At 44.1% G+C, this 24,252-nt stretch overlaps 2 protein-coding genes across 5 annotated transcripts in view; one reads left to right on the plus strand and one right to left on the minus strand.

The window, feature by feature from the left end:
- The first annotated feature begins 3,618 nt into the window (after positions 1-3,618).
- On the plus strand, positions 3,619-24,035 carry B3GAT2 (beta-1,3-glucuronyltransferase 2). The gene is made up of 4 exons (XM_058801339.1): positions 3,619-4,335; positions 15,353-15,497; positions 22,233-22,381; positions 22,519-24,035. The coding sequence occupies exons 1-4, from the start codon at positions 3,796-3,798 to the stop codon at positions 22,603-22,605; spliced, it is 921 nt and encodes a 306-aa protein (XP_058657322.1). The 5' UTR covers positions 3,619-3,795; the 3' UTR covers positions 22,606-24,035.
- Positions 23,067-24,252, minus strand: part of SMAP1 (small ArfGAP 1) — a 91,567-nt gene continuing 90,381 nt past the window's right edge. For all 4 annotated transcript variants that reach the window (XM_058801338.1, XM_058801337.1, XM_058801336.1 and 1 more), the window contains one exon: positions 23,067-24,050. In XM_058801338.1, the coding sequence (XP_058657321.1) occupies positions 23,916-24,050 (135 nt within the window). In that variant the 3' untranslated portion in view covers positions 23,067-23,915. The remainder of the gene's footprint in view (positions 24,051-24,252) is intronic.

Genomic DNA, 24,252 nt, shown 5'->3' on the forward strand with positions numbered 1-24,252 from the left:
ACGGGATTGTAATGGTTCTATCAGCTGCAGAACCTATGAAACAATAAATTTTAATAGCTTTATTTCAAATGCTATTGTATAACTCAGACCAACTTTCCAATAACTGGGGGGAAAAAAACCCAAACAACACAGTTTAAATGTACCTAGCTTTAGCAAATCCTGATGTTCAGAAACTGGGGAAATTCAAATGGAGCAAGCAAAAGGCTTGGCCAGCTTGTCCCTTGCCAGGCATGAGAGGCTGGATGGGGGTGCAGCAGAAGTCCCTACCCAGAGCTGCCTGGTGGGTGGGGGACCCTGACTCAGGAGGGGGAGAAAGGCAAAAAAATCTGAATTGTTTTAAGGATGATGGTACAGCACATCTATTGCACAGCTAGGCAACTCTCCTGCCACACCTATTCTTTTCCACAGACATTGAAAAGACTGAAAGCAATGAAGAAGGAAGGAGCCAGGGCACAACCTTGCTGGCATTGCTAGCATCGCACAAGCCCCTGTGACTGCATCCAGGCAGTAGCTGCTGTGTGCTCCTGTTTGGAAAGGAAGCCTCCGTGGGCCTGTGGAGAGCGTTCCTAGGGATGGGATTTCCTTAGTATGGGTGTGCATATGCACACTTGCACACACAGGCTGCTCTCCAGGACTGTGTTGAGCATTCTCCTGCCAGAGTCACACATCCTCTGCTGGTAAAAAGCACAAGAAACTGAAGTAGCTTTTTTTTGAAAACAAATGAAAAATTGGATGCCAAGTCCTGACACATCTCTGAAAAAAATCTTTGGAGAATGGAGGCAGCAATCACAACACCATAATAGATGACCCAAACCACAAACTACTGCAAACAAACAATTCTGGACCAGATCCTAAAGAGAAATGCCTGCCCACACACTCTGATAGTACTCAGAATATGCACTGTACTGCATGCTATGTGTGAAACCATAGGAACAGCCTGAGTCACACAGTGATTGGTACCATCCATCACAAGTTAGAAACTCGTCCTTTGTTTCAGAGTTGCACCTGAGGCCTCAAATCAAATGTGACAATTTTTATAATAACCAGTGCTAAGGTGTTCAGCTGAAAAAAGTATCTCTGTAGACAGTTTGCCCCCACAAATGGAGTGGTAATTTGACTGGGTTCTTCCAGTTTCCAGAGGAAACTTGCTTATCAAGAAACAACAATTTAATAAATAGCAGTTGGCTTGTATGTAGTGCCTTTGTTATCTTTTACCATTCCATCTGAAATAATCTGCGTGTGAAGCTAACGGGAAAAGGCTGCTGCATTATTTGCTATCACACCTGATGCATCTGGCTCATGACCTCCGAGCCTGTTCTGTGGCACCTGAAAGTGTTACAGCGGTTCTGAGGGCAAAATGAAACCGTTGTGATTTGATATCAAATAACCACGTGTCTCATATTGCTGTTACAGCAGCCGTGCCAGAAGTAAAGGCAGCATTTGTTAGCTAGCACAGAGAAACAGAGTTGCCAGCTTTGAGGAATACAATTAAAGAGATGGAAGATCACAGTTCATCGGGATACCTCCCTGGTGCTCACTGTTTGCGCTCCTTCCCAAACTGCAGCAATTACATTCAGCTATTCTTATTGCTCCTTTTCCTAAGGTCTTACAGCCACAAGCTATTAAGTATCCTCTATAGGCTCTGAATACAACACACAAGTTAACTAAAGATAATATTTTTGGATGAAAGGTAATATAAAGGGAAAAATGGTATTTTAAAAATATTTTAATATGCTTGGATATAAAGAATGCCAGTTAAATGCATTCATTTGTAACCCTTAGTTTCTAGGTTCTGTCCCAATAAGTTTTTAAGAATCCTGACATGGTATCATGGAGTATCTAGAAGGGCAAGCTTAGAATTAACTTCTCCAAATGATTGCTGACTTGCAAATGATACCAAGCAATATCTTCTTGGTATGTTGCTTTGATACACATGTTTGCATTATTTGAACAAATTATCTCTGTAAATAGAATTGTACTGGAAATGAGAAAACAATGGTGTGCTCAGTCACTGGAAAGATACAGTTTAGGTGATCGTCCTCTAGATAAACAGCACCGGCATAAACCGGGCAATTGTAATTTTGTGTCTGAGATGTTCTTGATTTGAATATATTGGACTATTTATGCTTGCTCCATTCCTCCATATTATTTCATTAATCACATAATAACCCTTCCACTCCTCCACTAAACATGCTAACTCTGTTATCTCTTTGCTACGCAGATGTTTCTTCGTTCAGATGTTCAGTGCCAGGCCAGGTGTTGCCCTCACTTTGTCATGAATTTCAGCTTACCTTACATCAGATCCATGTCCTCTGTGTGTGTGTCCTTTTGATTAACAAATCGATTTGGGATAGATATGAATGATAGATAGACAGAGTGTCCAAGTTATCTACATTTGTTACACACATGCAAATGTGAAGGCTGAATACAAAACAGGGAAGAAAGCAGTGGTGTAAACTCAGGAGGCTGGTGTGCAGGCATCCCCCTTTCTGCAAGCCATGCTATTCCTACCAAAAATCAAAGCATCAGTGACGAATCATTCTATTTCTTATCTCAAGTAGCTCAGAAGCCAGGGAGAACATCAATCGATCTCTACGTTTTAATCAGAGAGTCGTGGCGAACTCAGTAATTTGCAAACTCTACTGCTGTGCTTCTGTGTTCTTATGCAGCATGAAGTTTTAAAAGCATAATTCAAGCTGTAAGGAAGCGTTTAGTTATGACAGCAGGGAGTGTTGAAAAATGCATCGGAAACTTCTCTGTGAGGAAGGGATTTGTGAGAGGTTTTAGATTGTGCACTTCATGTGTGTTGCAGCACCTGATGAATGCCTTTTCCTCAAAATAAAGACAGGCAGATTAGTACGAAATTCTGATATACGCATGCTTTTTAAGAAGGAGCTCTCGATTCCGTGTGATCTCCGGGGAAGCTGCACGCCCAAACAACGGGGAGCTGCGGCACCGGGAGCGCGGGCGGTGCGGGAGGCGACAGCGACTGCCGGGCACCGGGGGGAGCTGCGGCAAACCGCCGCCTTATTTACAACTTCTTACTTCGGCCGGCGTAGGGAAAAACCCAAAAACCAAACCGAAGCAGAGAGGAAGCGAGCGGCTCTCCGCCTCTCCGAGGGGTGAGTGCTCGGGCACGGACCCGTCCGCCCGCCCTGCCCTGCCCGTCGGCAGCCGGCGCTGGCCCGGGTAAGGCGTCCCGGCCACCGGCCGAAGTTGTCGCCCGCCGCGGAGAGAGGGGAGAGAAGCAGCACCCCGCGGCCACCCAGTCCCGGTCCCCGCGGACGCCGAGCGCGGAGCACCCCGAGCCGCTGCTCCTGCCCGCGGCCGGCAGCCGGAGCGGGGCGGGGCGGGGCGGGAGCCCCCGCCCGCGGGGACCCTCCCTGCCTCCCTCCCTGCCTGCCCGCCCTCCCCTCCCCGCCCCCGCGCTCCGCCAGAGCCGCCCGGGGAAGCGGAGGAGAAGGAGCGTCTCCTCAGAGCCCCCCGCCGAGCCCCTGTCCGGCGATGCCGAGGGCGAAGCGGGAGGAGGAGGAGGAGGAGGAGGAAGAGCGGCCGCTGGAATAGAGGAGCGGCGGGAGCGGGGCCGGCTGCTGCCCCGCAGGCACCGCGGGGCTCCGGGACCCGACCCGCCCCGCCGGGAGGGAAGGAAGGAGGGAGGGAGGGAGCGCCTGCCCCCCTCCCCGGCCGCCGCCGCCGCCCGGGCGCCCCGCGGAGCAGCGCGGTGGGGCAGCCCCGCCGCGCCCGTCTATGGGGCGGCGCTGAGCGGCGGCGCGGCGGGAGGGCGCCGGGGGCAGCATGAAGTCCCTGCTCTTCAGCCGCTTCCTCCTGCTGCTGCCCTGGGTGCTCATCGTCATCATCGTGCTGGACATCGACAGCAGCCGGGCGCCGCTGCCCGCGCTGTCCCCCCGCGGCGGGGCCGAGGGCGGTAGCGGCGGGGCGCGGCCTCCCACCCCGCGGCGGCGGCCCGAGGCCGCGCTGCCCACCATCTATGCCATCACGCCCACCTACAGCCGCCCGGTGCAGAAGGCCGAGCTCACCCGCCTGGCCAACACCTTCCGGCAGGTGTCGCGGCTCCACTGGATCCTGGTGGAGGACGCGGCGGCGCGCAGCGAGCTGGTGACCCGCTTCGTGGCGGGCGCCGGGCTGCCCTGCACGCACCTGCACGTCCCCACGCCGCGCCGCTACAAGCGCCCGGGGCTGCCCCGCGCCACCGAGCAGCGCAACGCCGGCCTGGCCTGGCTGCGGCAGCGGCACCAGCACCTGCCGCCCCCGCAGCCCGGGGTGCTCTTCTTCGCCGACGACGACAACACCTACAGCCTGGAGCTGTTCCAGGAGGTGCGTGCGGGACAGGGGGGCGCGCTCGGCCGCCACGCTTCGCCGCGTCCCCATCCCCGCTCCCCGTCGCTCCTCTGGCTCCTGCCGTTCCCCCTCCCACACTCCCGCGCCGGGCTGCTCCCCATCCCCGCTTTGCGGCGAACTCGGTCTCCGTTATCCAAAAGCTCCGATTAGGGGGGAGTGGAGCCCGCTCCCCGCCCGGAGACCTCGCTGTGCCCGTCCCTCGCCCGGGCTCCCCGCGGCCGCCGCTGTGTGACCGCCGCTCTGCTGGTTTTAAGTTTCTTGTCCCTCCTCTCCATACTCCCCCAACTTTTTACTGCTGTTTTCTCACTTTGCTGCCGAGCGAGGCAAGTTTAAGGTTTATATAAGGGATCCTATGTGTATTGTCAAAACTGTGTTGAAAAGTGCGACTTCTTTTGTTATTTTCAGGCTGCATCCCTCTCCCTGTAGGGCAAACTCGCATCAGGAGCCGCCATCCTTCACAGTTTTTTCATTGGCGCTAATGAATTAAGCTAGAGCAGGCTTCTTCATTGGAGTTGCCTTTTGAAGCCTTTCGCTCTTAAAAGCAGCAAATCGCTTGTATAACGACTGAACGCCCTTTCAGGAGTCTCTTTTGTGAAAGGACCTGGTTTTGTCTTCATTGCCTCCCCTTGGTGAAAGGCTTTGTGTCATTTTGGTGGGAACTGGCAAGCGCTCGGGGCAGAGGATATCCAGCTTTCTTTCTGGCCTCCCCCTGGCAGGAAGGAGGGTGTTTAAGAAGTGGACATAAAACAGTAGAAGAAAGATCATGTACATCTTCTGTGACAGCTGGGAGAGTAACCTTGGCAGGGAAATGCGGGAGGGAAGCCGCAAAGTAAGTTGGCAGCGGAGGACTTGAGGCGCGCTGTGTCCGTGTGTCCTGCCGGTGGACAGGGCTGTCCGTCGAGGTGAGCCCCCCTCCCTGCCGCTGGCTGCAGCCGTGCCCTTCCCCGCGTGTTGCACAGTCAGTGAGTTAAACGTGGTACACGGAAATGTGAGGCACATGCAACTCCTTAGGGAAAGCTGGTTAGAAATGCTTACGGTCGTTTGTGTTTGGGTTCCCAATGCATCCCTTTCCATTTCCAGTGTGTGGGCAGGTGCAGGCTCCCCATTCAGCAGGGATGCCCTACTTCTTTTGCGCATTTGGCTTTCAGCATTGAAGCTGCTAATTTAAGGACCTTTGCCTCGAGGCTAAACCTTTGTTGCAATTGATTTTTTAAAAATTCTCATAGCTGTGCTCAGTGCATTATAATGCAGAGTAATTTCACATACCTGTCTTTGATGTTACAGGAGTGCTCACGTGTATTTGTAGAAGTAAGGTTAATTTGACTGAATCTTAGGGAGTCTGTTAACAGAAACAGAAAATACACTTTGTCACAATGAGAAATGTGGGACAAAAGATATTTGGCAAATATCTACTGTTTGTTTGGGGTTTTTGGGTTTTTTTGTTGTTGAGTACCAACGTTAGGGACAAGCTAATGGAACAGTATTAGCTGGCGTTTCTCTTGAGTGCTCCACAGCTATTGAAAAGGAGTCTGGTCACATTTATTCTTTTAAAATTTCTATCATTATTGTACTAATTGCTGTGAATTATGAAACAGAAAGGTACAAATCACCTCTCTAATTAGCTGGGAAGTGCAGGAAAATGAAGGGATAAAGCTGTCTGAAGGGTTAACCTTGAGAACTGCAAGCACAACAGGCAACCTGTGTTTCCTCTTGCCAACGAGGATTGTAACCTCCAGCATGAACCTCTGCAACCCTAAGGCTTCCCTTTCCCCAGCACTGAGCTGCTGGGAAAGGGCTGTTTGTTCTGAGCCTTGTGTTCGCAGGCAGGCACACATGCTTGAATGGTTTTCCCTGAGAAATGGGGAGCTTGGAGCGCTCAGTTACCAGAGCAGAGAAGGAGCTTTTGCTTCAGTTGCCACCGTGAGTTGCTGTGGCTGTTTTGGGGTCACTGAGGAGCTGTTGGCAGGTCCCTGGGAGACACTGGCACTGACATGGGAATGCCTTCCCGCCCTGGCAGGGTCCATTGGCAGGTTTTGCCAACAGGAGGCGCCTTTACGTGTGGGAGGTTGCATTTAGAGCGAGCCAGAAGCCTGATTTTGCAGTCCAGGCACTGCTAGAGGGCGGGTTGCTTCTTCACTCGATAAAAGAAAATCTATGTATTCATGGATTCTGGCTTGACAGCTCTGTGGTAAATCCTGATCTGCCCTTCAGGAATTGATTGATTTATGAATGTAAATTATACTTGTCCTCTCCAAGCATGAAGAGAACAGCTTCAGAATGCATTGTTTGCAGATGAAATCTGGTAGTAATTCCTGCTATGAAAATGGTGGTAACTATACCTGAGAGGAAGTTTTTTTCGGTTTGTTTCCCTGCCAGGAACAATTCTACAGACCAGCAGTTGCTTTCCCTAAGGAGGTCTGATAAAATGCAGTCTGTTCACTAAGAGGGAGAAGTTTAAATGTAGGATGAGACAGGAGCTCTGAGCTCTCATCCAAGCAGCATCCTGTGTGGCTGTGTGACTTTCAGCATGTCACTGTCACACAGGGGTGTGCAGGCCCCCAGTGCCAGCAGCACTGTGTGCAGGCAGGTGTGTGCAGTGTTCATCTGCTGCTTTGTGGGACACAGGTCTGTCCTTTTGTGATGGCTTGCTGCTGGGTCAGAGCTGGCTCCAGGGGCAGCAGTGGGGCCCCAGGGAGATGGGAAGCAAGGCTGGTTAGACTGTAAAACCAGCAGGAGAGGAACATTTGTGTTAGGGAAATGTTTTGCTCAGAGGTCAAACAAGCAGGACTGCGGAGCAGAAGATGAGCAAGGGAACTGCACATCCTCGAGGACTGGGTTTAAGGAAGCTCCTTTGCTGTGGATTTCCCTGGTGTCCTTACAGGAGATGGAGCCTTTTAACAAAGCAAGATCAGCAAAGGCTTTCCTGTGAGCTTTAGTGTATAAACCATGAGGCCATGATCAAAAAGGAGCATGCTTTGACATGGAATGCCATGGGATACTTCTGAGAGCTTTCGATGAAGAAATTCTAATCTCTGTCCAAAGTACTTCTGCCTGGTGCTTATAGCAATGAGTATTTTACATTTGATGTGGCATGAGCTGGGCCCAGTAGACCTAGGCTAAGTGTGTTTAATGGAAATCAGAAAACAACCCCAGCTTATAGCAGTCTGGAAAATGCCACCTTCTGTAGTAAATATGGAATCCTTGATTGCTGTTTATAGTTATCTTTTTTCCGAAGACCTATGATGGTATGTGGGTGGACAGGTCAGTTTTTGACTGGTGAAACCATGTCCTCAAAGTCGAACTGGGCAGGGTCTAAACAGGTTTAGTTGTCCTTTCTAGAATAAGGTGGAGAGCCTCGTTTGTCTTTCTGCTGCTACAGCATTGGGTCAGTTGGCATTTTGTTAGGAAAGGTTCACCTTCCATGGAAAGGCTGCAGGGAAGGAATCAACCTGTTCAATGATTGTGAAATTCTTTAGAGTACTGAAAAGGATGCAGCAATGATGAAGAAATATTTCCAGGAGTAGAGGCGTGGCATTTAAGTTATTCCCAACTCTTTCTGCTTGAGAGTGTAGTGGTGGTCAGATGAAAAATCATGCTTTTACTTTAATGCCTGTGTTTCTGGCATATTGCATTTTGTTATTTATTGTTTTGGGATTGAAACCTCAGAAATAATTTATGTATCTTCTGTTCAGGTATGATCTGTTCATTTGGAGGTGTCCTTGTGCATCTCTCCATCAAAAACAAGTCTGCTTTCTGAAAATACCTGTTATGTTAAAAGTCAGCCTGCATTCATAAAAAAGCCACTGAGAGGCCTGAAATTCCAACTGTTATATTTAAGATGTTTTACAAATGTTTCTGCATGACTCACCATAGCTTCTATTTTTTACCACACGCTGTTCATTTTGGAGTGATTCTTATAGTTTCTGGTGCATTTGTGCTTCATCTTATTCCTGAATGCAAGTTATTGTAATATTGTGACTGATGCCTAGCAACTGCTGATTTCACATTTTAAACTTCCAGAGGGAAAAAACCTTGGATAATACTGGCATTCCACCTTCACACAGAGATTTTAAAAACAGGATTAACCTAAGGACTGGGAATTGAATATCGACAGCTAAGTTCCACGTGCCCTAACTCTTCACAGAATTCCTGTGTTTCTGTGTCTCAGGCATTCTCTCTGCTCTTTCCATGTGTTGAGTAGCTGGCCAAAGGCCATCACTTCCATGGTCCATGTTTGGATATGTGTGCAAATTTGGAGGAATTGGTGTTGGAGATCCACTCTGCTGTTGATTGTGCAGACTGCCCTGAATCCTCTGAAGGTGAGGGGTGAGCAGCATGAGGAGCATGAGGGGTACAAGAAGAGGAGTAAAAGTCTTCAGTATCTGTCTGAAAGTGAGCTTGCTGCATTCAAAAACACACTGAGTTTTAGAGATTCTGATCTAGGTTGTTTCTGACACTTTTGTTTGTTTTCTGTTCAGACCCCTAAACTGAGATATGTTTGAAATTAAAATGCTCATATCTAAAACCACGTTCCCCCTCCCTGCCACCCCCAGGTTTCTGGTCATCAATGCCAGAATGTTTGATGGATACTTAGACCATGTAAAGTGTGGCACATTCCACTGTCTTGTCTGAGTGCAAACAGAGGATTTGCAGACTGGGTCTCCTTAGAGGAGTCCACACTTTAAGGTGTGATGTGGATACAGCCTTGCAGTGTGGAATTCAGAGTAGATCACAGCACTAATTGTTATTTCTAAGGGGTAAAGAAACCCAACCCAAACCTCAGCAGCTTAGCAGTTAGTCCTAGTGCCCACTGAGCTGTGGGCCAGAATTCAATTTGCTGTAGCTGTTCCTGCACAAGAGTGCCCTGAATATGATGGTAGAGTTGAAGCTGGAAAGGTGTGAGAGGACAGAGCTCATCCTGCTCTCCCCAGGTTGAGTTAATCTTTACAGGTAGCTCAAGATTCAAAGAGGCACAGATTCAGACAGAAAGAATTTTCTTGTGCCCCTGTCCTTCCCTCTCAAAAGGTGTGTATGAAGGTGGCAGATATTCTAATGGCTTTTAACAGCCATTTCAGTAGCCTAAAAAAAGGATTCCTTGTTATTAAAAATAGAACAGAAATACTTGCAGGCATTGCATGTCACACGGGCTTCAGTTTTCCTGTGATCATCTTTATAAAATATTTTGAGGGGAACTCAAAAAATGCATTATAGAAGAGGTAAATTTAAAATTAAAAATAAATTTACTATTTATTCGAGCTTTGACTAGGGAAGGGTTAGTGTTCCTTCAATAACACTTATATAACTGTCCTAATTTTTCTACACTGTATTAAGCTAACTTCTGTGTATTTTTTAATAGATATATTTATGCAAAAGATTTAAAAGTAGTATAAGTGAATCTCCTTACCTTTGAAAACATGAAAATCTTTTTTTGTATCTCTAGGAGCTGGTTGGAAAAATCAGATTTTTATAATAGTCTTAAAAATAACATTCAGTAGTCTAGATAGAATTAAATATTAGCTGGCAGTCATTAGTTATTTTCTTCAGGATAAAAAGTGATCCAGATATGAGTTAGCAGTGCATTAAATACCTTTCTAGTATATAAATGATTTAGGAGTACATGACAGGTTTTAAATGTACACTGACATTTTTCTTCCTCATAGACATGTAATACCTATGCTAAAGAGGCTGGATTAGAAAAGACTGGCAGAGAATGAAACAGCTTAAAAATTAGAGGAAACAGTGACCAAAAAGAAAAAAAAAAGGCTATTTGAAACAGGTTTTTGCTTGGTTACCAAGTACTCTCTGTTTCTGCACTGGCAGCAGTAGTTTTACCTGTGAAACTGATACTGTTGCTGGAAATTAATTACATGGGGTCAGCAGCTCTTCAGAGGTACAGTGAACACAACCCAGCAGAATGATAGGGAGTAGAATGAGGCAACCAGTAAATAGAAGGGCCCAGAAGTAAAACGAGTAGCAAATGTTTTGGAAGTTGGCCCAGTCCACAGAAATTGGCTGCAAACTGCTTTAGTTAAATTTGGTACAGTTTTCTTCTGCAGGGAAGCAATATTGATATTTGTGCCCAAGGATGCTGGTATAATTTAGAAAATTAGTCATGTACCTTATATATAAAATGTTGCTGGAGAAAAGGGTGAACTAAGCTATCCTCCCTCTGCAGTGTAGATTGTGTACAAATCAGCAGAGGAGGTTTCAAGCAGATGCTTGGAAAGAAAGCTTTCTAGCAGGGAGGATGGTGAAGCAGATCATCTGTGAGAGCTGCAGAGGGGGCTACATCAAGGAATGAAATTTTTTTATTTGTAGATCCCTTCTAAAAGCATTCCCATGGAGAATACCCTTCACAGTCAAATTTGCCAACAACAAACTTATCTTTTTAAGTTCCTAACCCCTAAGCATCCTAGTCCCTGAACACAAAAGCCACTGGCACAGGTTTTCTATGCCTTGGTGCCTCCTTTGAAATGATGGTAAGTGGGGGCAGGAGCTTTGTACCAAAGCCTCAGCAAACAGGCACAGCGTCAGGCTGAGCTGTCTGGCTGAGCCATAGGGCTCTCACATAAGTTTTGTTGAGCAGAATTTGTCTTTAAATGGCCTATGAGTGATGCAGAGAACTGTGTGAGAACTGACAGGGAACCTGGCTGTGTTTCTGCTTTAACTCAGGAATTGTTGTAGCGAAGGAGCTCTAGAGCCTGTCTTTGGTAGTAATAAATCAGAATTTGGCACAGAAATCTGCTGGAGTATCAATGGGATGGGCAGGGGTGTGGGGTAGGATGCTCAGCATGGATGTGAACCCGTAGCCTGACCAGGACAGATCACAAATTACACAGGGGTTGAAATGACAGGGGGAAAAAGGTTTATGAAGTGTGGCAGCAGGTTTGCCCTTGCAGAGGGTTGTGAATCCCAAACAGAAACACATTGACATCATGCTGCAAAAACAGCAGGATGGTTGTTCCAGTCTGGAAGCATTTTCACTGTAGGAAGTACAGCCATGTTTCCTTTTCTGTGTCATTTACCTTCATTCCCCTTGGGCTTTTATATTTTGTTACTGGCTTGGTATCTTCCCTATCCATCAGTCCAGCACATCCCATTAAGCAGCTTTTTTTGATTGACTAATGAGGTGCTAAATATAGCAATGCTTTTATCACTGCCTTTTATTGCTCAGCTCAATTTCCTGCATTTCTCTTGCTATTCTTCAGTGATTACTGTGTTGTTACTGTATTTACTGCTGTATGCCCATCACCTCACTGGCATTTCTTTGGTCAGTTGTTACTCATCTCTCCGGTCATTTTCTTGCCCACTTCTTCCCAGTTCTCCTCCCCCTCCTACTTCATTGAGGTTTGCTCTACCATCTTCCCCACCCAGTATATCACTCTCCTCCTATGTCCAAGACCCCCTTTCAAAAAGTGAACAGAGGACGAAAGCTCTTCTCCCGTGAGAGAGCTGTCCAAGCGGGGCAGGATGAATCCTGCCAGTGGGCTCCTCTCTGCTCGTTAACTACACAAGTCTAACTGGGACAGAGGAGCTGCTTGACTTGCAGAGAGTGAAGTGTAAGAAAGATGAATACCATTCTGTAAGCTACCAGGACTTTCAGTGCTGAGTGTTAACACAGCTTGTGCTACTGCTGTCATTACAATGACAGATAGAACAGTCATTTAGGAAGCTGTAAGTCCTAGGATTTTTGGCAGTTGTTTAACCCACGGCACTAAAGGTATTCAGATTTAACACGTTTTTGAATCACTTTTTTGTGTCCTGATGATTAGCAGCATAAAATTCCAGGTGCAAGCTCACCTTTTAATCCAAATAATAGCTTTTTCCCCATCATACATAAATACAGCCTTCACATATCAGTATGTTAACTGCAGTAATGTTATTCTCAGAAGATTAAACGAAATATTCCTACTTTCATCTGCCTAGCATATCCCAAGGCTGTGAGGAATTTCAGAATTAGCATAAATACTGGTCTAGATGTGCTCTTTCAGCTTTTACTTAAAGGAATTGCTGTATTCTTGACACCTGCTTATTTCATTCTTCAGAAACGTAACCTGTAAGAATAAAGTCACCCAAGGACAGAAGTAGGAGCTCTGTAAGGGGTGACTTGCATCTGACATGTGGTGGCTTTACTGACATAACTCATAGACACAGAGATTGACCCAAGATTATTAGTTTAAAACTTCTTGGGTCATTTTATGCTGGTTTTATGAGGTCAGTGAGATACTCTTCATTGACAAGCTTTTCCAAAACACTGTGTATCATGGGGTATTAATGTAAATCCATCTGGCTCTGCCAGCATAGATGCTGAGGCCACTACTGACCCAGTTCAGAAGTCCTGTGTAACCTGGCTCATTTTGCAGTACAGCTGCCCAAACTTTTACTGTGCCCACAGGCAGGGCATGGGTGCACTGTGCTCTGGCCACTCTCCTGCAGTCAGAGAATGCCTGCCCTTGTCTTGTGGCATCTTGAGTTTAAGTACAGACAGTTGGCACAGGATGGCCTAAGTACTGCAATTCTGAAGACTAATAATTGGTTAAGGTATCCACAGCCTCCAGGAGGTGTTAATGGCACCATGTGTGTTTATCCTGTGGTATTTACTGGTGTAGCACAGTTGGGTGAATGTAGCTCGATGGTGCTGTGTAGACATGCCCAACAGGATGATTCCCTAGGTCCATGTCTGATACGTTAATATCCATGTGCTATTAGCAAAATAAGAAAAAGAGATGTATCATTAAAACCAGAGCTAAAAGATCTTCATGAGTTGAAGTTTTGCTTGATATCCATACCCAAATAGTGAATTGCTAACTGTGCATTTCCTACACAGAGGAGTGGAAGAGATTGGAAAGCTAAACATAAGCAGGGAGTACAGCTGCAGGTAAATACATTTATCAATAACCTTAGAAAGATTCATGGCAGCCTCTCACTGGCAATTAACCAGGCAATGGCTTGGAGAGAATCCTTATCATGAGAATTCTCTATATTGCCAGCTGAATACATACCCTACTCTTGTGCACTATGGGCTGCTGCTACTGAGTGAGGTGCTCTAGCTTGCTGCAACAGTTCTAAGGGTGAAAGGAATTTTTGATAAGCAAATCTGGAGATAAATAATTGGAGGGAGAGAAGGTACATTTCTCTCTTCTGCGTGTGCCTACATTTTTGTGGATTTTTAAATATGTATTATACACTTTATGTGAAAGTTCTAAGAATCTGCTAATGTTTCTAGCTTAGAAATGTGAACCACCCTGACGTGATGTCTTTGTTTTTTTCTGGTGTTGACTCCTGTGAGTCTTGATGATATGCATGATAAATCTTTCACCTTGGCAGAGAGAGAGGGAAGTGTTTAATATTTAACCAAGGTTGTCTTTTACTTCAGTATCCATCGATAGGGGACTGCAGTTACAAATATGTAAAACTGTGTTTGTTTTTGCTGAGAAGAGTGCTTGGAAGGAAAAAGGGATATCCTTTCCCAAAGGAATAAGTTTCAATTACAACAAAAGACCAGTCTGTTTTTAGAATAGATCAAATTAAGCCCACATTACACTGCAATAGTTGAATACTTGTTTCAATAGAACCACATTCAGAGCACAGTGTTAAAACAGTGGCTTTTGAACCAGCGTGGTTAAGTTGTGCAGGTCGCCGTGTCGGTGCCCTCGCTTGCTCGAGTTCTCACGCCAGACCGTCTGATTTTCCCACGGGGAGCAGTGTGTCAGGGTTTGTGCCATATTATCTCCTGTTTACTGGAGAAAATGGAGCACTGAACCAGTTATCTGAACTCAATGAATCAGACTCGTAATCTTTACTGTTAGAAAAGACCTCCAAGATTGAGTCCAGCCTTTGCCTGAATACCACATCAATTAAACCATAGCACTAAGTGTCATATCCAGTTTATTGAACGCTTCCAGGGATGGCCACTTCATCACTTCTCTGGGCAGCCCATTCCAATGCCTGACAACCTGTTCAGGCAAGAATTTTTTCCTGATGCCAACCTGAACCTTCTCTTGCACAACCTGAGGCTCTTCCTAATGTTACTTGGGAGCAGAGGCTGACCCCCACCTGGCTCCACCTGCTTTCAGACAGTTGAGGAGTGATAAGGTCTGAGCCTGCTTTCCTCCAGGCTGAGCATCCCCAGCTCCCTCAGCTGCTCCTTCTAGGACTCACTTTTTCTACACCCTTCCCCAGTTTTGCTGCCCTTCTCTGGACATGCCCTAGCACTTCAATGCCCTTCTTGAAGTGACTCCCAGTCATGGACAATTCTTGCTACAGTCATTTTTTTCACTATTGCTTCTTCTACGCTAGATAAGGATCACACTTCCAGTTTTGCATTTAGTTAATTTATATCACTAGGAAAAACTGCTGCTGGTGATAATAAGCATCCTGCCTGGCCTGCTTTTTGTCCTTTTCAGAAATTTAGCAGAGCTTTTTAAGGGAAAATACAGAAGTTAAAAAACCTTAGCAATCTTTTTTCATGAATCCTTAATAGATCTGAGCTGCATCTCAGGTCTGCTGCAGTAGGAAAGAGTTGTGTGTCATCATTTCCTCTATTCAATGCATTTTTAACAAGTCCCAAACTAATTGTACTTGTCCTAGTGAAGTGTGTATTAATCATTATTATTATATTTTCTCTCACTGGGTTTCTACAGTATCTCAGCTATCTATAGACATAAGCCAAGTGCCAGAATGCTGCAGTCTTGCAGATAAAAAAGATCTACTACACCTTTGAAAACCCAAACAAGAACAAAACCCCGTTTTATCCACAGCTTTAAAAACTCTTGGTATAAATAAGGTATTTAAAGTAGAACTGAGATGCCTATGGATACAGAGCTGGAGATTTCACAGAAAATGGGTGGGCAAACGCAGCTCTTGGGCTGCGGTGTGTAAGCCAGAATTGCCTTTGAACTCCCGGTGGTGCTGAGTGCTGTGGGAGGCACAGCCCTGGCAGGGAGCTGTGCCAGGCTGTGGGTGGGCAGTGATGCTGTGCTGGCTCTTGCAGATGCGGACGACGCGCAAGGTGTCCGTGTGGCCCGTGGGGCTGGTGGGCGGCCGGCGCTACGAGCGCCCCGTGGTGGAGAACGGCAAGGTGGTCGGCTGGTACACGGGCTGGAGAGCTGACAGGCCCTTTGCCATCGACATGGCAGGTGAGGCTCGCTCGTGGTACATCAATGCTTCCATTTCACAATTTCAGCAGCTTCTTACACTTCTGAAGTGCTGGCAGAGTGTGCAGCCCTTTGGCACTAACTATCCTGGAAGTCTAAGCTTGTACATCTTGTCTAATTAATTTGCTGCTTGGTGGTATCTGAACTTACTTTAATTTGTTTTTATTTTTATGTGGCAACTTGGCTTTTATGCTGTATAAATTGCCTGTCTGAAACAAGTTAATTGTATATTAATTCATCCTAGCAATTCTTGCAAGGAGTCCCTGCCTGTCATTTTGTCATCAATCTAAACCAGGCAGCATAAATGCAGACCTTTTTAGACCTCATATTGTAAAATGCTACTTTATCATGAAATTATTCACGTTGCATTGGTTATTTGGAATGACAGTGATAACTGTAGATGGATATAGTTTGAAACACTGGGCTTAGGGGAAAAATCACTGACAGCTGTTGCCTGGTAGAAGGCGGCAGAAAAGCTTCAAAATGAATCTAATCAATCTTCTGCAGTGAAGTTTGCACACCACACAGCTCTGTCTTGCTGACAGTCCATGCTTAGACTGTCTTTTGTATACACTCACAACTGCCACATGAATCACCACTGGTCACAGGTCCAATTTCTGATACAGCAGAAGCTGGTTTCCCAGCAAATGATATGGTATTTGCACTTGGACATCTTCTGTACTCAGGAGGGAAAAGTAGGAATACAAGGGTGTGGAGGGATAGAATGTAAAAGAATAGTGCAGAAGGTAGGCTCACACCTGAGGAGTTGCAGCTGTACTAATCACCAAAGATTAGGAACAGGCCTGCCCTTAACAGGCCACAGCTGTGTCCAATAAGGATGAGTGCTATAGAAGAGTGGGTTAGCTGGGTGAGAAGAGAGATGGAGGTTGTTAGTTGTGCTGTGGAGAGAGTTGGAGTTTGTTGGCTGTGCTGTGAAGGAGTCAGTGCTGCGAGGAGCTGACCGTGAGAAATCACTGAGAAGGTATGGGCGATTTACACTAAGATCACAACACAAGGGCAAGAATAGGGTACAAATAGCCACTTTTTTTATCCCGACACCCCAATGTTTTGAGAGAGGGAAAAGGACAGTGTACAGTTCTTTCTCATCTTAATGGAGTAATGTTATGTTAATTGAAATTATTGATAAAAATATGTACAGTCCAACTGGTTAAAAAGAGTAGATAAAGGATCACTAATGGTTGCTCCTTTATGGTTATCACCTCAAAGACAAAAAGGTTATCAGGTGAATTTTTCTGCACTGTAGAGGCATTTCAATTCAACAGTATGACCTGGCATAAAAATAAGTGTTTGGGTGTTCACATAAAGGCATTCCTCAGGGGCAAAGCCTGAAACCATGCAGTGTGTTAGGGACTGCAGCTGTGCAATTGAACAGTCCCTGTGGATTTAGAGATATACATTGATACTGGACTCCAGAAGGGATTACTGATGGCATTATAAAGGTGAGAGCATGGTCCATAATCCATCAGCTGCAGGCAGAAAGCCATTACAAAACATCAGCCAAGGGACTCTAACCCAGACATGAAGATATACATGGGAAGTTCTTAAGCTGTTTACCTTGCAGATGCTGGCTAAATCGCTGGCATGAGGGAAAAGCAGGTCCATTAGGAGCATTCCCTGCTTGTGCTTTGACCAAAGTCATGTAAGGGAGGATCACAGACAAAAAACCCCCAAAACTTTTAGAATACAGGAAGTTAATGCACAACCACAAATAAAGAGTTATTATTTTGCATGAGAACTTTTGCATGAGACTTTTTCAGTCTTCAAAAATACTGAAGAAATTGAATTTCATTTTTAATTTCAGCAAGGAAAGAAATGGATGCAGTTTAGACTGCTAAAAAATGATGTGAAATTTTCATCTTAATTCCCCTCAGGAATACAGTGTCAGGGCATAAAGAGAACAGAACTGCAAATCCAGAACTCCATAGGTGTCTGAGCAGGAGCAGGCTACAGGATGTGTGTCAACATGCAGTTTCCTTCTCTTGCCCTTCTCTCCTGACTCCCCAACAGACCTCCAGGGACTTGCTACCAAACCTAAGTCCATGCTTAGTCCATTGCTGGCATTTTTCCATATATAAGGAACTTAGGTTATACTGAATGTGGCACATAAGGAAGATGAAGAATCTCTGTCAAAAATACTGCCGTGCAAACAGGATGGTGCATACAGTAATACTGATATGGAGCTGTATCAGTGGTCTCTAGGTAATGTTTTCTGTGCTCGTGTCCCAGTGCACAGTAAGGAGGCTTCATTTGGTTTAGTGAACCATCTTTCACAGTGATTTTCATAAGATTTGATCATGAGGCTGGGTATGAACAGAGTGATGGCTTAAAAGATTTGGGATCACCAATTTAACTTGTGGCTGTTCAGAGGAAGCAGATCCTTGACTGTAAGCACATAAAATTCTTATTCTAGACAGCAAAATACAAGGCCAAATTCAGGTCCTGCTGATTTCATCAGGCTCAGCTCACAGACCCTAGCTGGCCAACCTCCCCAGATTCTTTGCAACACACTTGCTCATGGCAATCATATTAGGTCAGTTCATTAAATACTGGTTATTTATTTTGAGAAATTTGTGGCTGATACTGCTGTTCTCCAATGTTAAACTGGATTCACAAAGCAAAGGAGTTGTTTTCTCTCTTGCTTCCTGCCTTGCAACCAACACACCATATGAATTAGTTCTGGTATTTCCAAAGTTTGGCATCAGTTTTTAATCGAGGGGAGTTCTAGAGTTTGACACAGACTTGCTTACCCTTGGGGAAGAAAAGTGAGAGAGAAGGTGGAAAGCAAAACCTGTGTTATTTAGTATGGATCTGAATTCAAGTCTTCTATATTAAATGTTGTTTTACTTCTGGCCTGTTCCCTACTGCCAGAATTCTGGATCACTCAAGAAAAATGTTAGATTGTGATTCTCCTAATGTGAAGGCTGTTCAAGAAGGCAGATGTTTGCTTTGCATTAGCATTCCAGGAGCCACTTCAGTAACAGAGATTAATATGTGACTGTAAAACACTGGGCCAGCAGATTTTGGACTTTGGGTCCAGAGCTCGTCCACTGTGCCCCAGGCACCTCTGCTAGGGCCTGAGCAACCACCTGTTTATATTGTATTTTATTAACATTTTGCTATAGTCATGAGATCTTCAGTACATCTCATATTTCTTAGGGTTCCCTAAGAAAATGCCAGTCTATTCATGGCACTGCAAAACATGGCATATTTTGACTGAATCTGAAAGAGCCACTGCTGGAAGTCACAAACAAAAAATTTTAAGTGGTATGGCAGCCAGCACTCAAAACCTCCCATCAAAACCAGAACAAAACACCAACCTCCCCTCCCATCCAAGGATAAATACTGTTTTAAGCATTGAGCTTATAATCAAGTGCCTCTTTCATGGTGAATTAATCAGCAGATGCCTTTGACACTAACTACAAAACCTCCTGGTTAGACATCTCTGCCTTACTGCAAGCCAAAATGTACACCACAGGGAGAACAGAACTTGAAAGCCACAGAGCCCAAGCCAAAGGTGGGACCTTGATCTATGTGGAAGCCAGCACATCTGTTCTAACATCAGCGCTGAGCATTAGCATTTATACACTCCAGAAATGATAAACACTCAAGTTTCTAGCTTGCCTTCAGCTACTGTCCTGCCTAGAACATCCAGGAAGCAATGGCATTAACCATGGCAACAACATCTTTAAACCCTGGCTGAAGTTTAACTTGAATGATGAAGAAAAATAGTTCTGCCTTTTAACAGAAGCCATTGGTCTAACACAAGTCAAGGTGTGAATTAACGGAAACAGCTTACATTGAAAGAACAGATGTAATATCTGCTGTCTCCCAGGTATCTCGTCCTCCAACAAATTAATTCCTATCTAGGTGGCCCTTCAGCCAATTAGAGTTAATTTATAACCTTGCATTATACACCAAAAAAACCTCGAAACACCTCTTCAAACTCCAGCTGTGAAATTGTCTTGTGGCATTTCATGTGAAGTTAAGCCCAGTATGACCTTGTAGGAATAATGACTAAGTAAAATAACTGTATGCATGTAAGTACTGTTCAGTTATGCTACACTGGAGACAGTAGTCCCAGATAAATCCCATTTAGTGACAGAATTCAAAACAACAGTGTCTTTTCATCTATTAGCACAGGATCATTATCTACTGAGAGAAATAATTAGTGCCAGTCTGGTCAAAACTGAGCTGTCTCTTCTATTTTTGACACCAAAATGACACCTCTGACAAAGTCAACTTAAAGTTGTCATTAGAAAGTGGTTTGCTCTCAAATCCATCTTACAAAATGTCATACATGTGAAAATAAAGCTGTTATAAAGCAGAGCTAAAGAACTAGAGAGCCAAGATGTAAGTCTCCTTGGATTATTCTACCTCCTAAAGTTGCTGCTTTATTGGATTCTTTTAACAAAGACTGCATGGACCCTGACCAAGGAAACAAACCTTAGGCCAGCCAGTGCACAGTAGCCCACATCCTTGCCACCTGCAACACTCAGTTTATAATTTAATTTTTACTTGATGGCACCAGTAGTTTTCACAGCAGCCTCAAAATGACAATTTGCAATAGCACGGTAGCAAGGGCACATGTCACATGCAGGGGCCATGGCCCACTTGAACATCTGTATGTAGGAGAAATCCACCCTCAGAAATCAATGCAATTTTCTCAACAGAGGAACAAGCCTTGCAGCAAAAGAAGTTACGAGAAATTAATGTATGGATAAGTATAGGCTATGGGTCCTGGGAGCCCCACTGACACTGTAGAGATAAACAGCAGAAAATCTGCCTCTCTTCTGCTTAGAGTGACATTATTTCTGTGCACTAAAATCTAGGACACTAATTTTGGTGTTTACTTCATTTTCTTCTTTATGCATGGGTAGCTTGAATCTTAAATATATTTAAAAAGAAAGAGCAGCTCCCACAGCTGATCAGGGTTCAAAAAATGCCTTCCCATTTACTTTGTTTTTTGAGCCCAAAATTATTAAAGCCCAGCTGCATCCAAAATTTATTGTTTGTTTTATGTGAGGAAAAAAGGCCAACAAAACCTAACCAAACCCTATAAACTGAAGCAGACTGTTTTGTTCATCAGTACAGTCTCTGGTCACCCTTCAAGATGCAGCAAGCTGGCTGTACATACTGTCTGTAGCTGAGGGAGTTTAAACTCTCACCCTCAGCTCTTCCCAAATGATTACATTTGGCTACCAAGAGCACTGGGATAGAGCCCACCTTGTGCTCCATCATGGCCAGGCTACAAGGAGTGAGAAGCAAGACTGCACAGCAGGGTGTGGATCCATGCAGACCCTGTCCATGCAGACACCTATTCTCTACCTCAGGCAGGACAGGATGTATAAAGCTACATCCAAGATATAGTGTATAAATGTTTTCTGTGTCCATCAGTGAACTGGGACCTGTTTACATCCATCAGGGTCCAAATCCTACTGAAAACAAAACAAATTCCTGGTGTCTCCTTTTGCTTCCTACAAGCAAGACCATGATAAAGTGGTTTCAGTGTGCCTTTCTTTACATGATGATGTAGTAATTACTTCCTTACATTTTCCTCTTCAAAAGGCTCCCATAAAAGTCACAGATACTTTCAAGGAAAATACAGCAACAAGACATTTCTATTAAAAGAGGGTCAGAATTACATTAAGTTATAGAAAGTTATGCTCAATTTTAAACTGATAAAATTTTAATAGTGGCTCTAGAATTAAATGTTTTTGGAGTTTTCCAGAATTGATGTCAAAAGTGTTACTATTTGTGTCATAAAGGGACAGCTGGAACCACTCTGAAATTATGAAGAAAGGATTTCTCTGGTAGGCTTGGCAGTCAGACAAAAGGAGTTAGTTACAAATGTAATTTTTCTTTACAAATCTATCAGTTGAGTTTTTGAGTCATAGTTAAAGAAGCATACATATGACTGAGCATTGCTGGAGGAAAATGGGAGAGTTCTATAAAATAATGGTAAATTACATATTCATGGTAGCTTCTTCAGAGAAGGTGAGTTTGTTCAAAGCAGGGATTTCTCAGTTTGCAGTCTTCCTTCAAGGAACCTGGTGCATGTTAGTAGAGAAATGCACTGCAGAGAGGTGTGTACACTGAATAAATCCTTTGAGCCATGCTGTGCCACGCTGAGACCTGCTGAGACTGCCTGGCAGACCCCTGGTGCTGAAAGTCATTCCCAAGGCAGAGCATTAGTATGACTTGTCTTTCCTCAGCAAGGCTGTTAAAAATCTACAGGCTAAAGCTATCTAAATATTACAGTTGTAACATGTTTTAACCTTTTTTCTTGACTCTCACCTTGAAGTGTAGAATGGTTTGTACAGTATAAATTTCATACATTTTATTTTACTTATAATTGAGCTTTATTTCTTAATTAAAAGTAGAAAGGAAGAATAACCCAAAGTTCTAGCAATACCTGACTTTTCAGACAAAAAAGCATATTTTACCTACATGATGGGAAATTAAGATTTAACATGTTGAAAATATGGTGCAATTAAAAAAAATCTGATCATATCTTAAGGGCAAACCAAAACAAAACAATGTAATGGAGGATGTACAAACCTACCAAATATTACCTATCCACATAATCAAATTAACACATTTTTAAAAAGAACATGAGAGATTTCTAGGCATAACTGCACAAAAATGTAAGGCTTAAAGGTTTTTCTCAACCTTTTTCCCTGTCTCCCTCTCTCCAAGGATTTGCTGTGAGTCTTCAAGTGATCCTGTCGCATCCCAAAGCCGTATTCAAGCGTCGTGGTTCTCAACCAGGAATGCAAGAATCTGATTTTCTGAAACAGATAACAACAGTGGAGGAACTGGAGCCAAAAGCAAACAACTGCACAAAGGTACCGATTGCCACACTTTGTGAAAAGTTTTCGTGTCATCTCTGCAGATGACTTTACTGACACACATGGTAGTTTGTACTTTGTGAGAAGCTTTCATCTCTGTAGATGGCTTCACTGACACACATGGTGTTTTCCAGGTTCTTGTATGGCACACCCGAACAGAGAAAGTGAACCTAGCTAACGAGCCAAAGTACCACCTGGACACAGTGAACATTGAGGTATGACGGGGGGACAGTCCCACAAGAGCAGGACCATGGACGCACCAGCGCGTGCTCCGCTTCGGACAGCCAAGGTCATCTGCTGCTGCTGCCTGAGACCTGACAGACTTCTGAGGAAACAAAAGGAAGCTTTCAGAGACTCTAACAAGCAAATCAAGTGGGTGTGCTTTGTTCTAACTTGTCTGCATGCATTTCTGAACTTTCAGCTTAATAAACTGACACTTACCTTTGTTTTAACGCTGTTTCCACATACATAAACATGGCTGCAATGGAGTATTTTCAAAATTATTATTTATGTATATACTTTTGTATTTATCCAGCTTAATGGTGTAATTATAAACTGATTTTAACTCACAAACTGTTGGTCTAAATATCTGTATAAATGGATCCTCCAAACTGAACATGTTTTACTTCATTAGAAGTAGCAGTCAAACAGGTCATACAATAATGAAATAAAATACCCACAATCATTTACGGATTTATCCTTTTAATATAGGGAAATAACATTTTATCATTACGAGGCACCATAAAATGTAAACACAATCACTGTCATAAACCTGGATCTGTCTGCAAGACAAAATATATCTGTTCACACTGAGTTACCTTGAATGCATATTGTGCTGTCAGTTCTCTTTTAACACTGTGTGCTTGCCTCCTGAGCCAGGTCAGAGACTTTACCACAGGAAACTCAAATGCATCAAATGCTCATCTTTAGAAGAATAAACTATTGATTTGTAGAACTACAGTAACATCCAGGTTTATCTTTCTTTCAATAACCACATTCCCTGTTATGCACACCATAACAACATCACAGTGAAATGTAAGATGAAACAAAATTTGTTTGATACACTAGAAAACATTGCTCAGTGATACATTTACATTCTATTTATATATGATTAAACATTTGTTCATACAGTACCTTCTACAGGATTACTGGGTAATTTTGGGGGGTTGGGGTTCTTATTTCTGAATATTACTAACATGATAGCTACATCCCTTATATGCAAACATTTGATCTAGAATTTTGAGGGAAAAAAATCAGTATGTGGTTAAGCAGCTTCTTAATATGGTCTATGAAATCATATGCATTGTATGAAAATGCATCCAATGATGTATAAATATATTTGATCTGCTTTTCACTACATCAAATTTAAATCAATATAGACCACAACACGGTCAGTCAGTTATATCCTTAATCTGAACAGCTGGGGAAAAAGAAAAAGAATATATATGTACATGGAAGGAACAGCAAAAGTAAATGTATTTAAACAAGGAATGTTAGGTGGCTGTTCTGGGAAAGATTTCTATTGCAACTTTCATTTCCACAGTTGTGTGCTGAGAGTCTGGCCAGAGGAGCTTCCAGTCCATCCTGCGGCTGTGCTGGGGGGCTGCCCAAAGCCCATCACGTTGCTGGAACTGCTGAGGTTCATTCCAGCCATTTGCTGATTCATCTGCAAAGCACACACACACACACGAGCCTGGTTAGCAATGGCACTGAAACACACCATGCTGCTAGTCAAAAGCAGTCCTGCCTCAAACCAGCCACCCGGTTACAAGTATATTTCCCTAAAAATATTTCTCATTAAATAAAAATATTAACTCTATCTAAGTTTCTAAGCTTTCTCTCATACTATCAGCTTTTCTGGAGCCCTT

This window comes from Ammospiza caudacuta, chromosome 3 (assembly GCF_027887145.1).
Source record: "Ammospiza caudacuta isolate bAmmCau1 chromosome 3, bAmmCau1.pri, whole genome shotgun sequence".
Classification (NCBI taxonomy): domain Eukaryota; kingdom Metazoa; phylum Chordata; class Aves; order Passeriformes; family Passerellidae; genus Ammospiza; species Ammospiza caudacuta.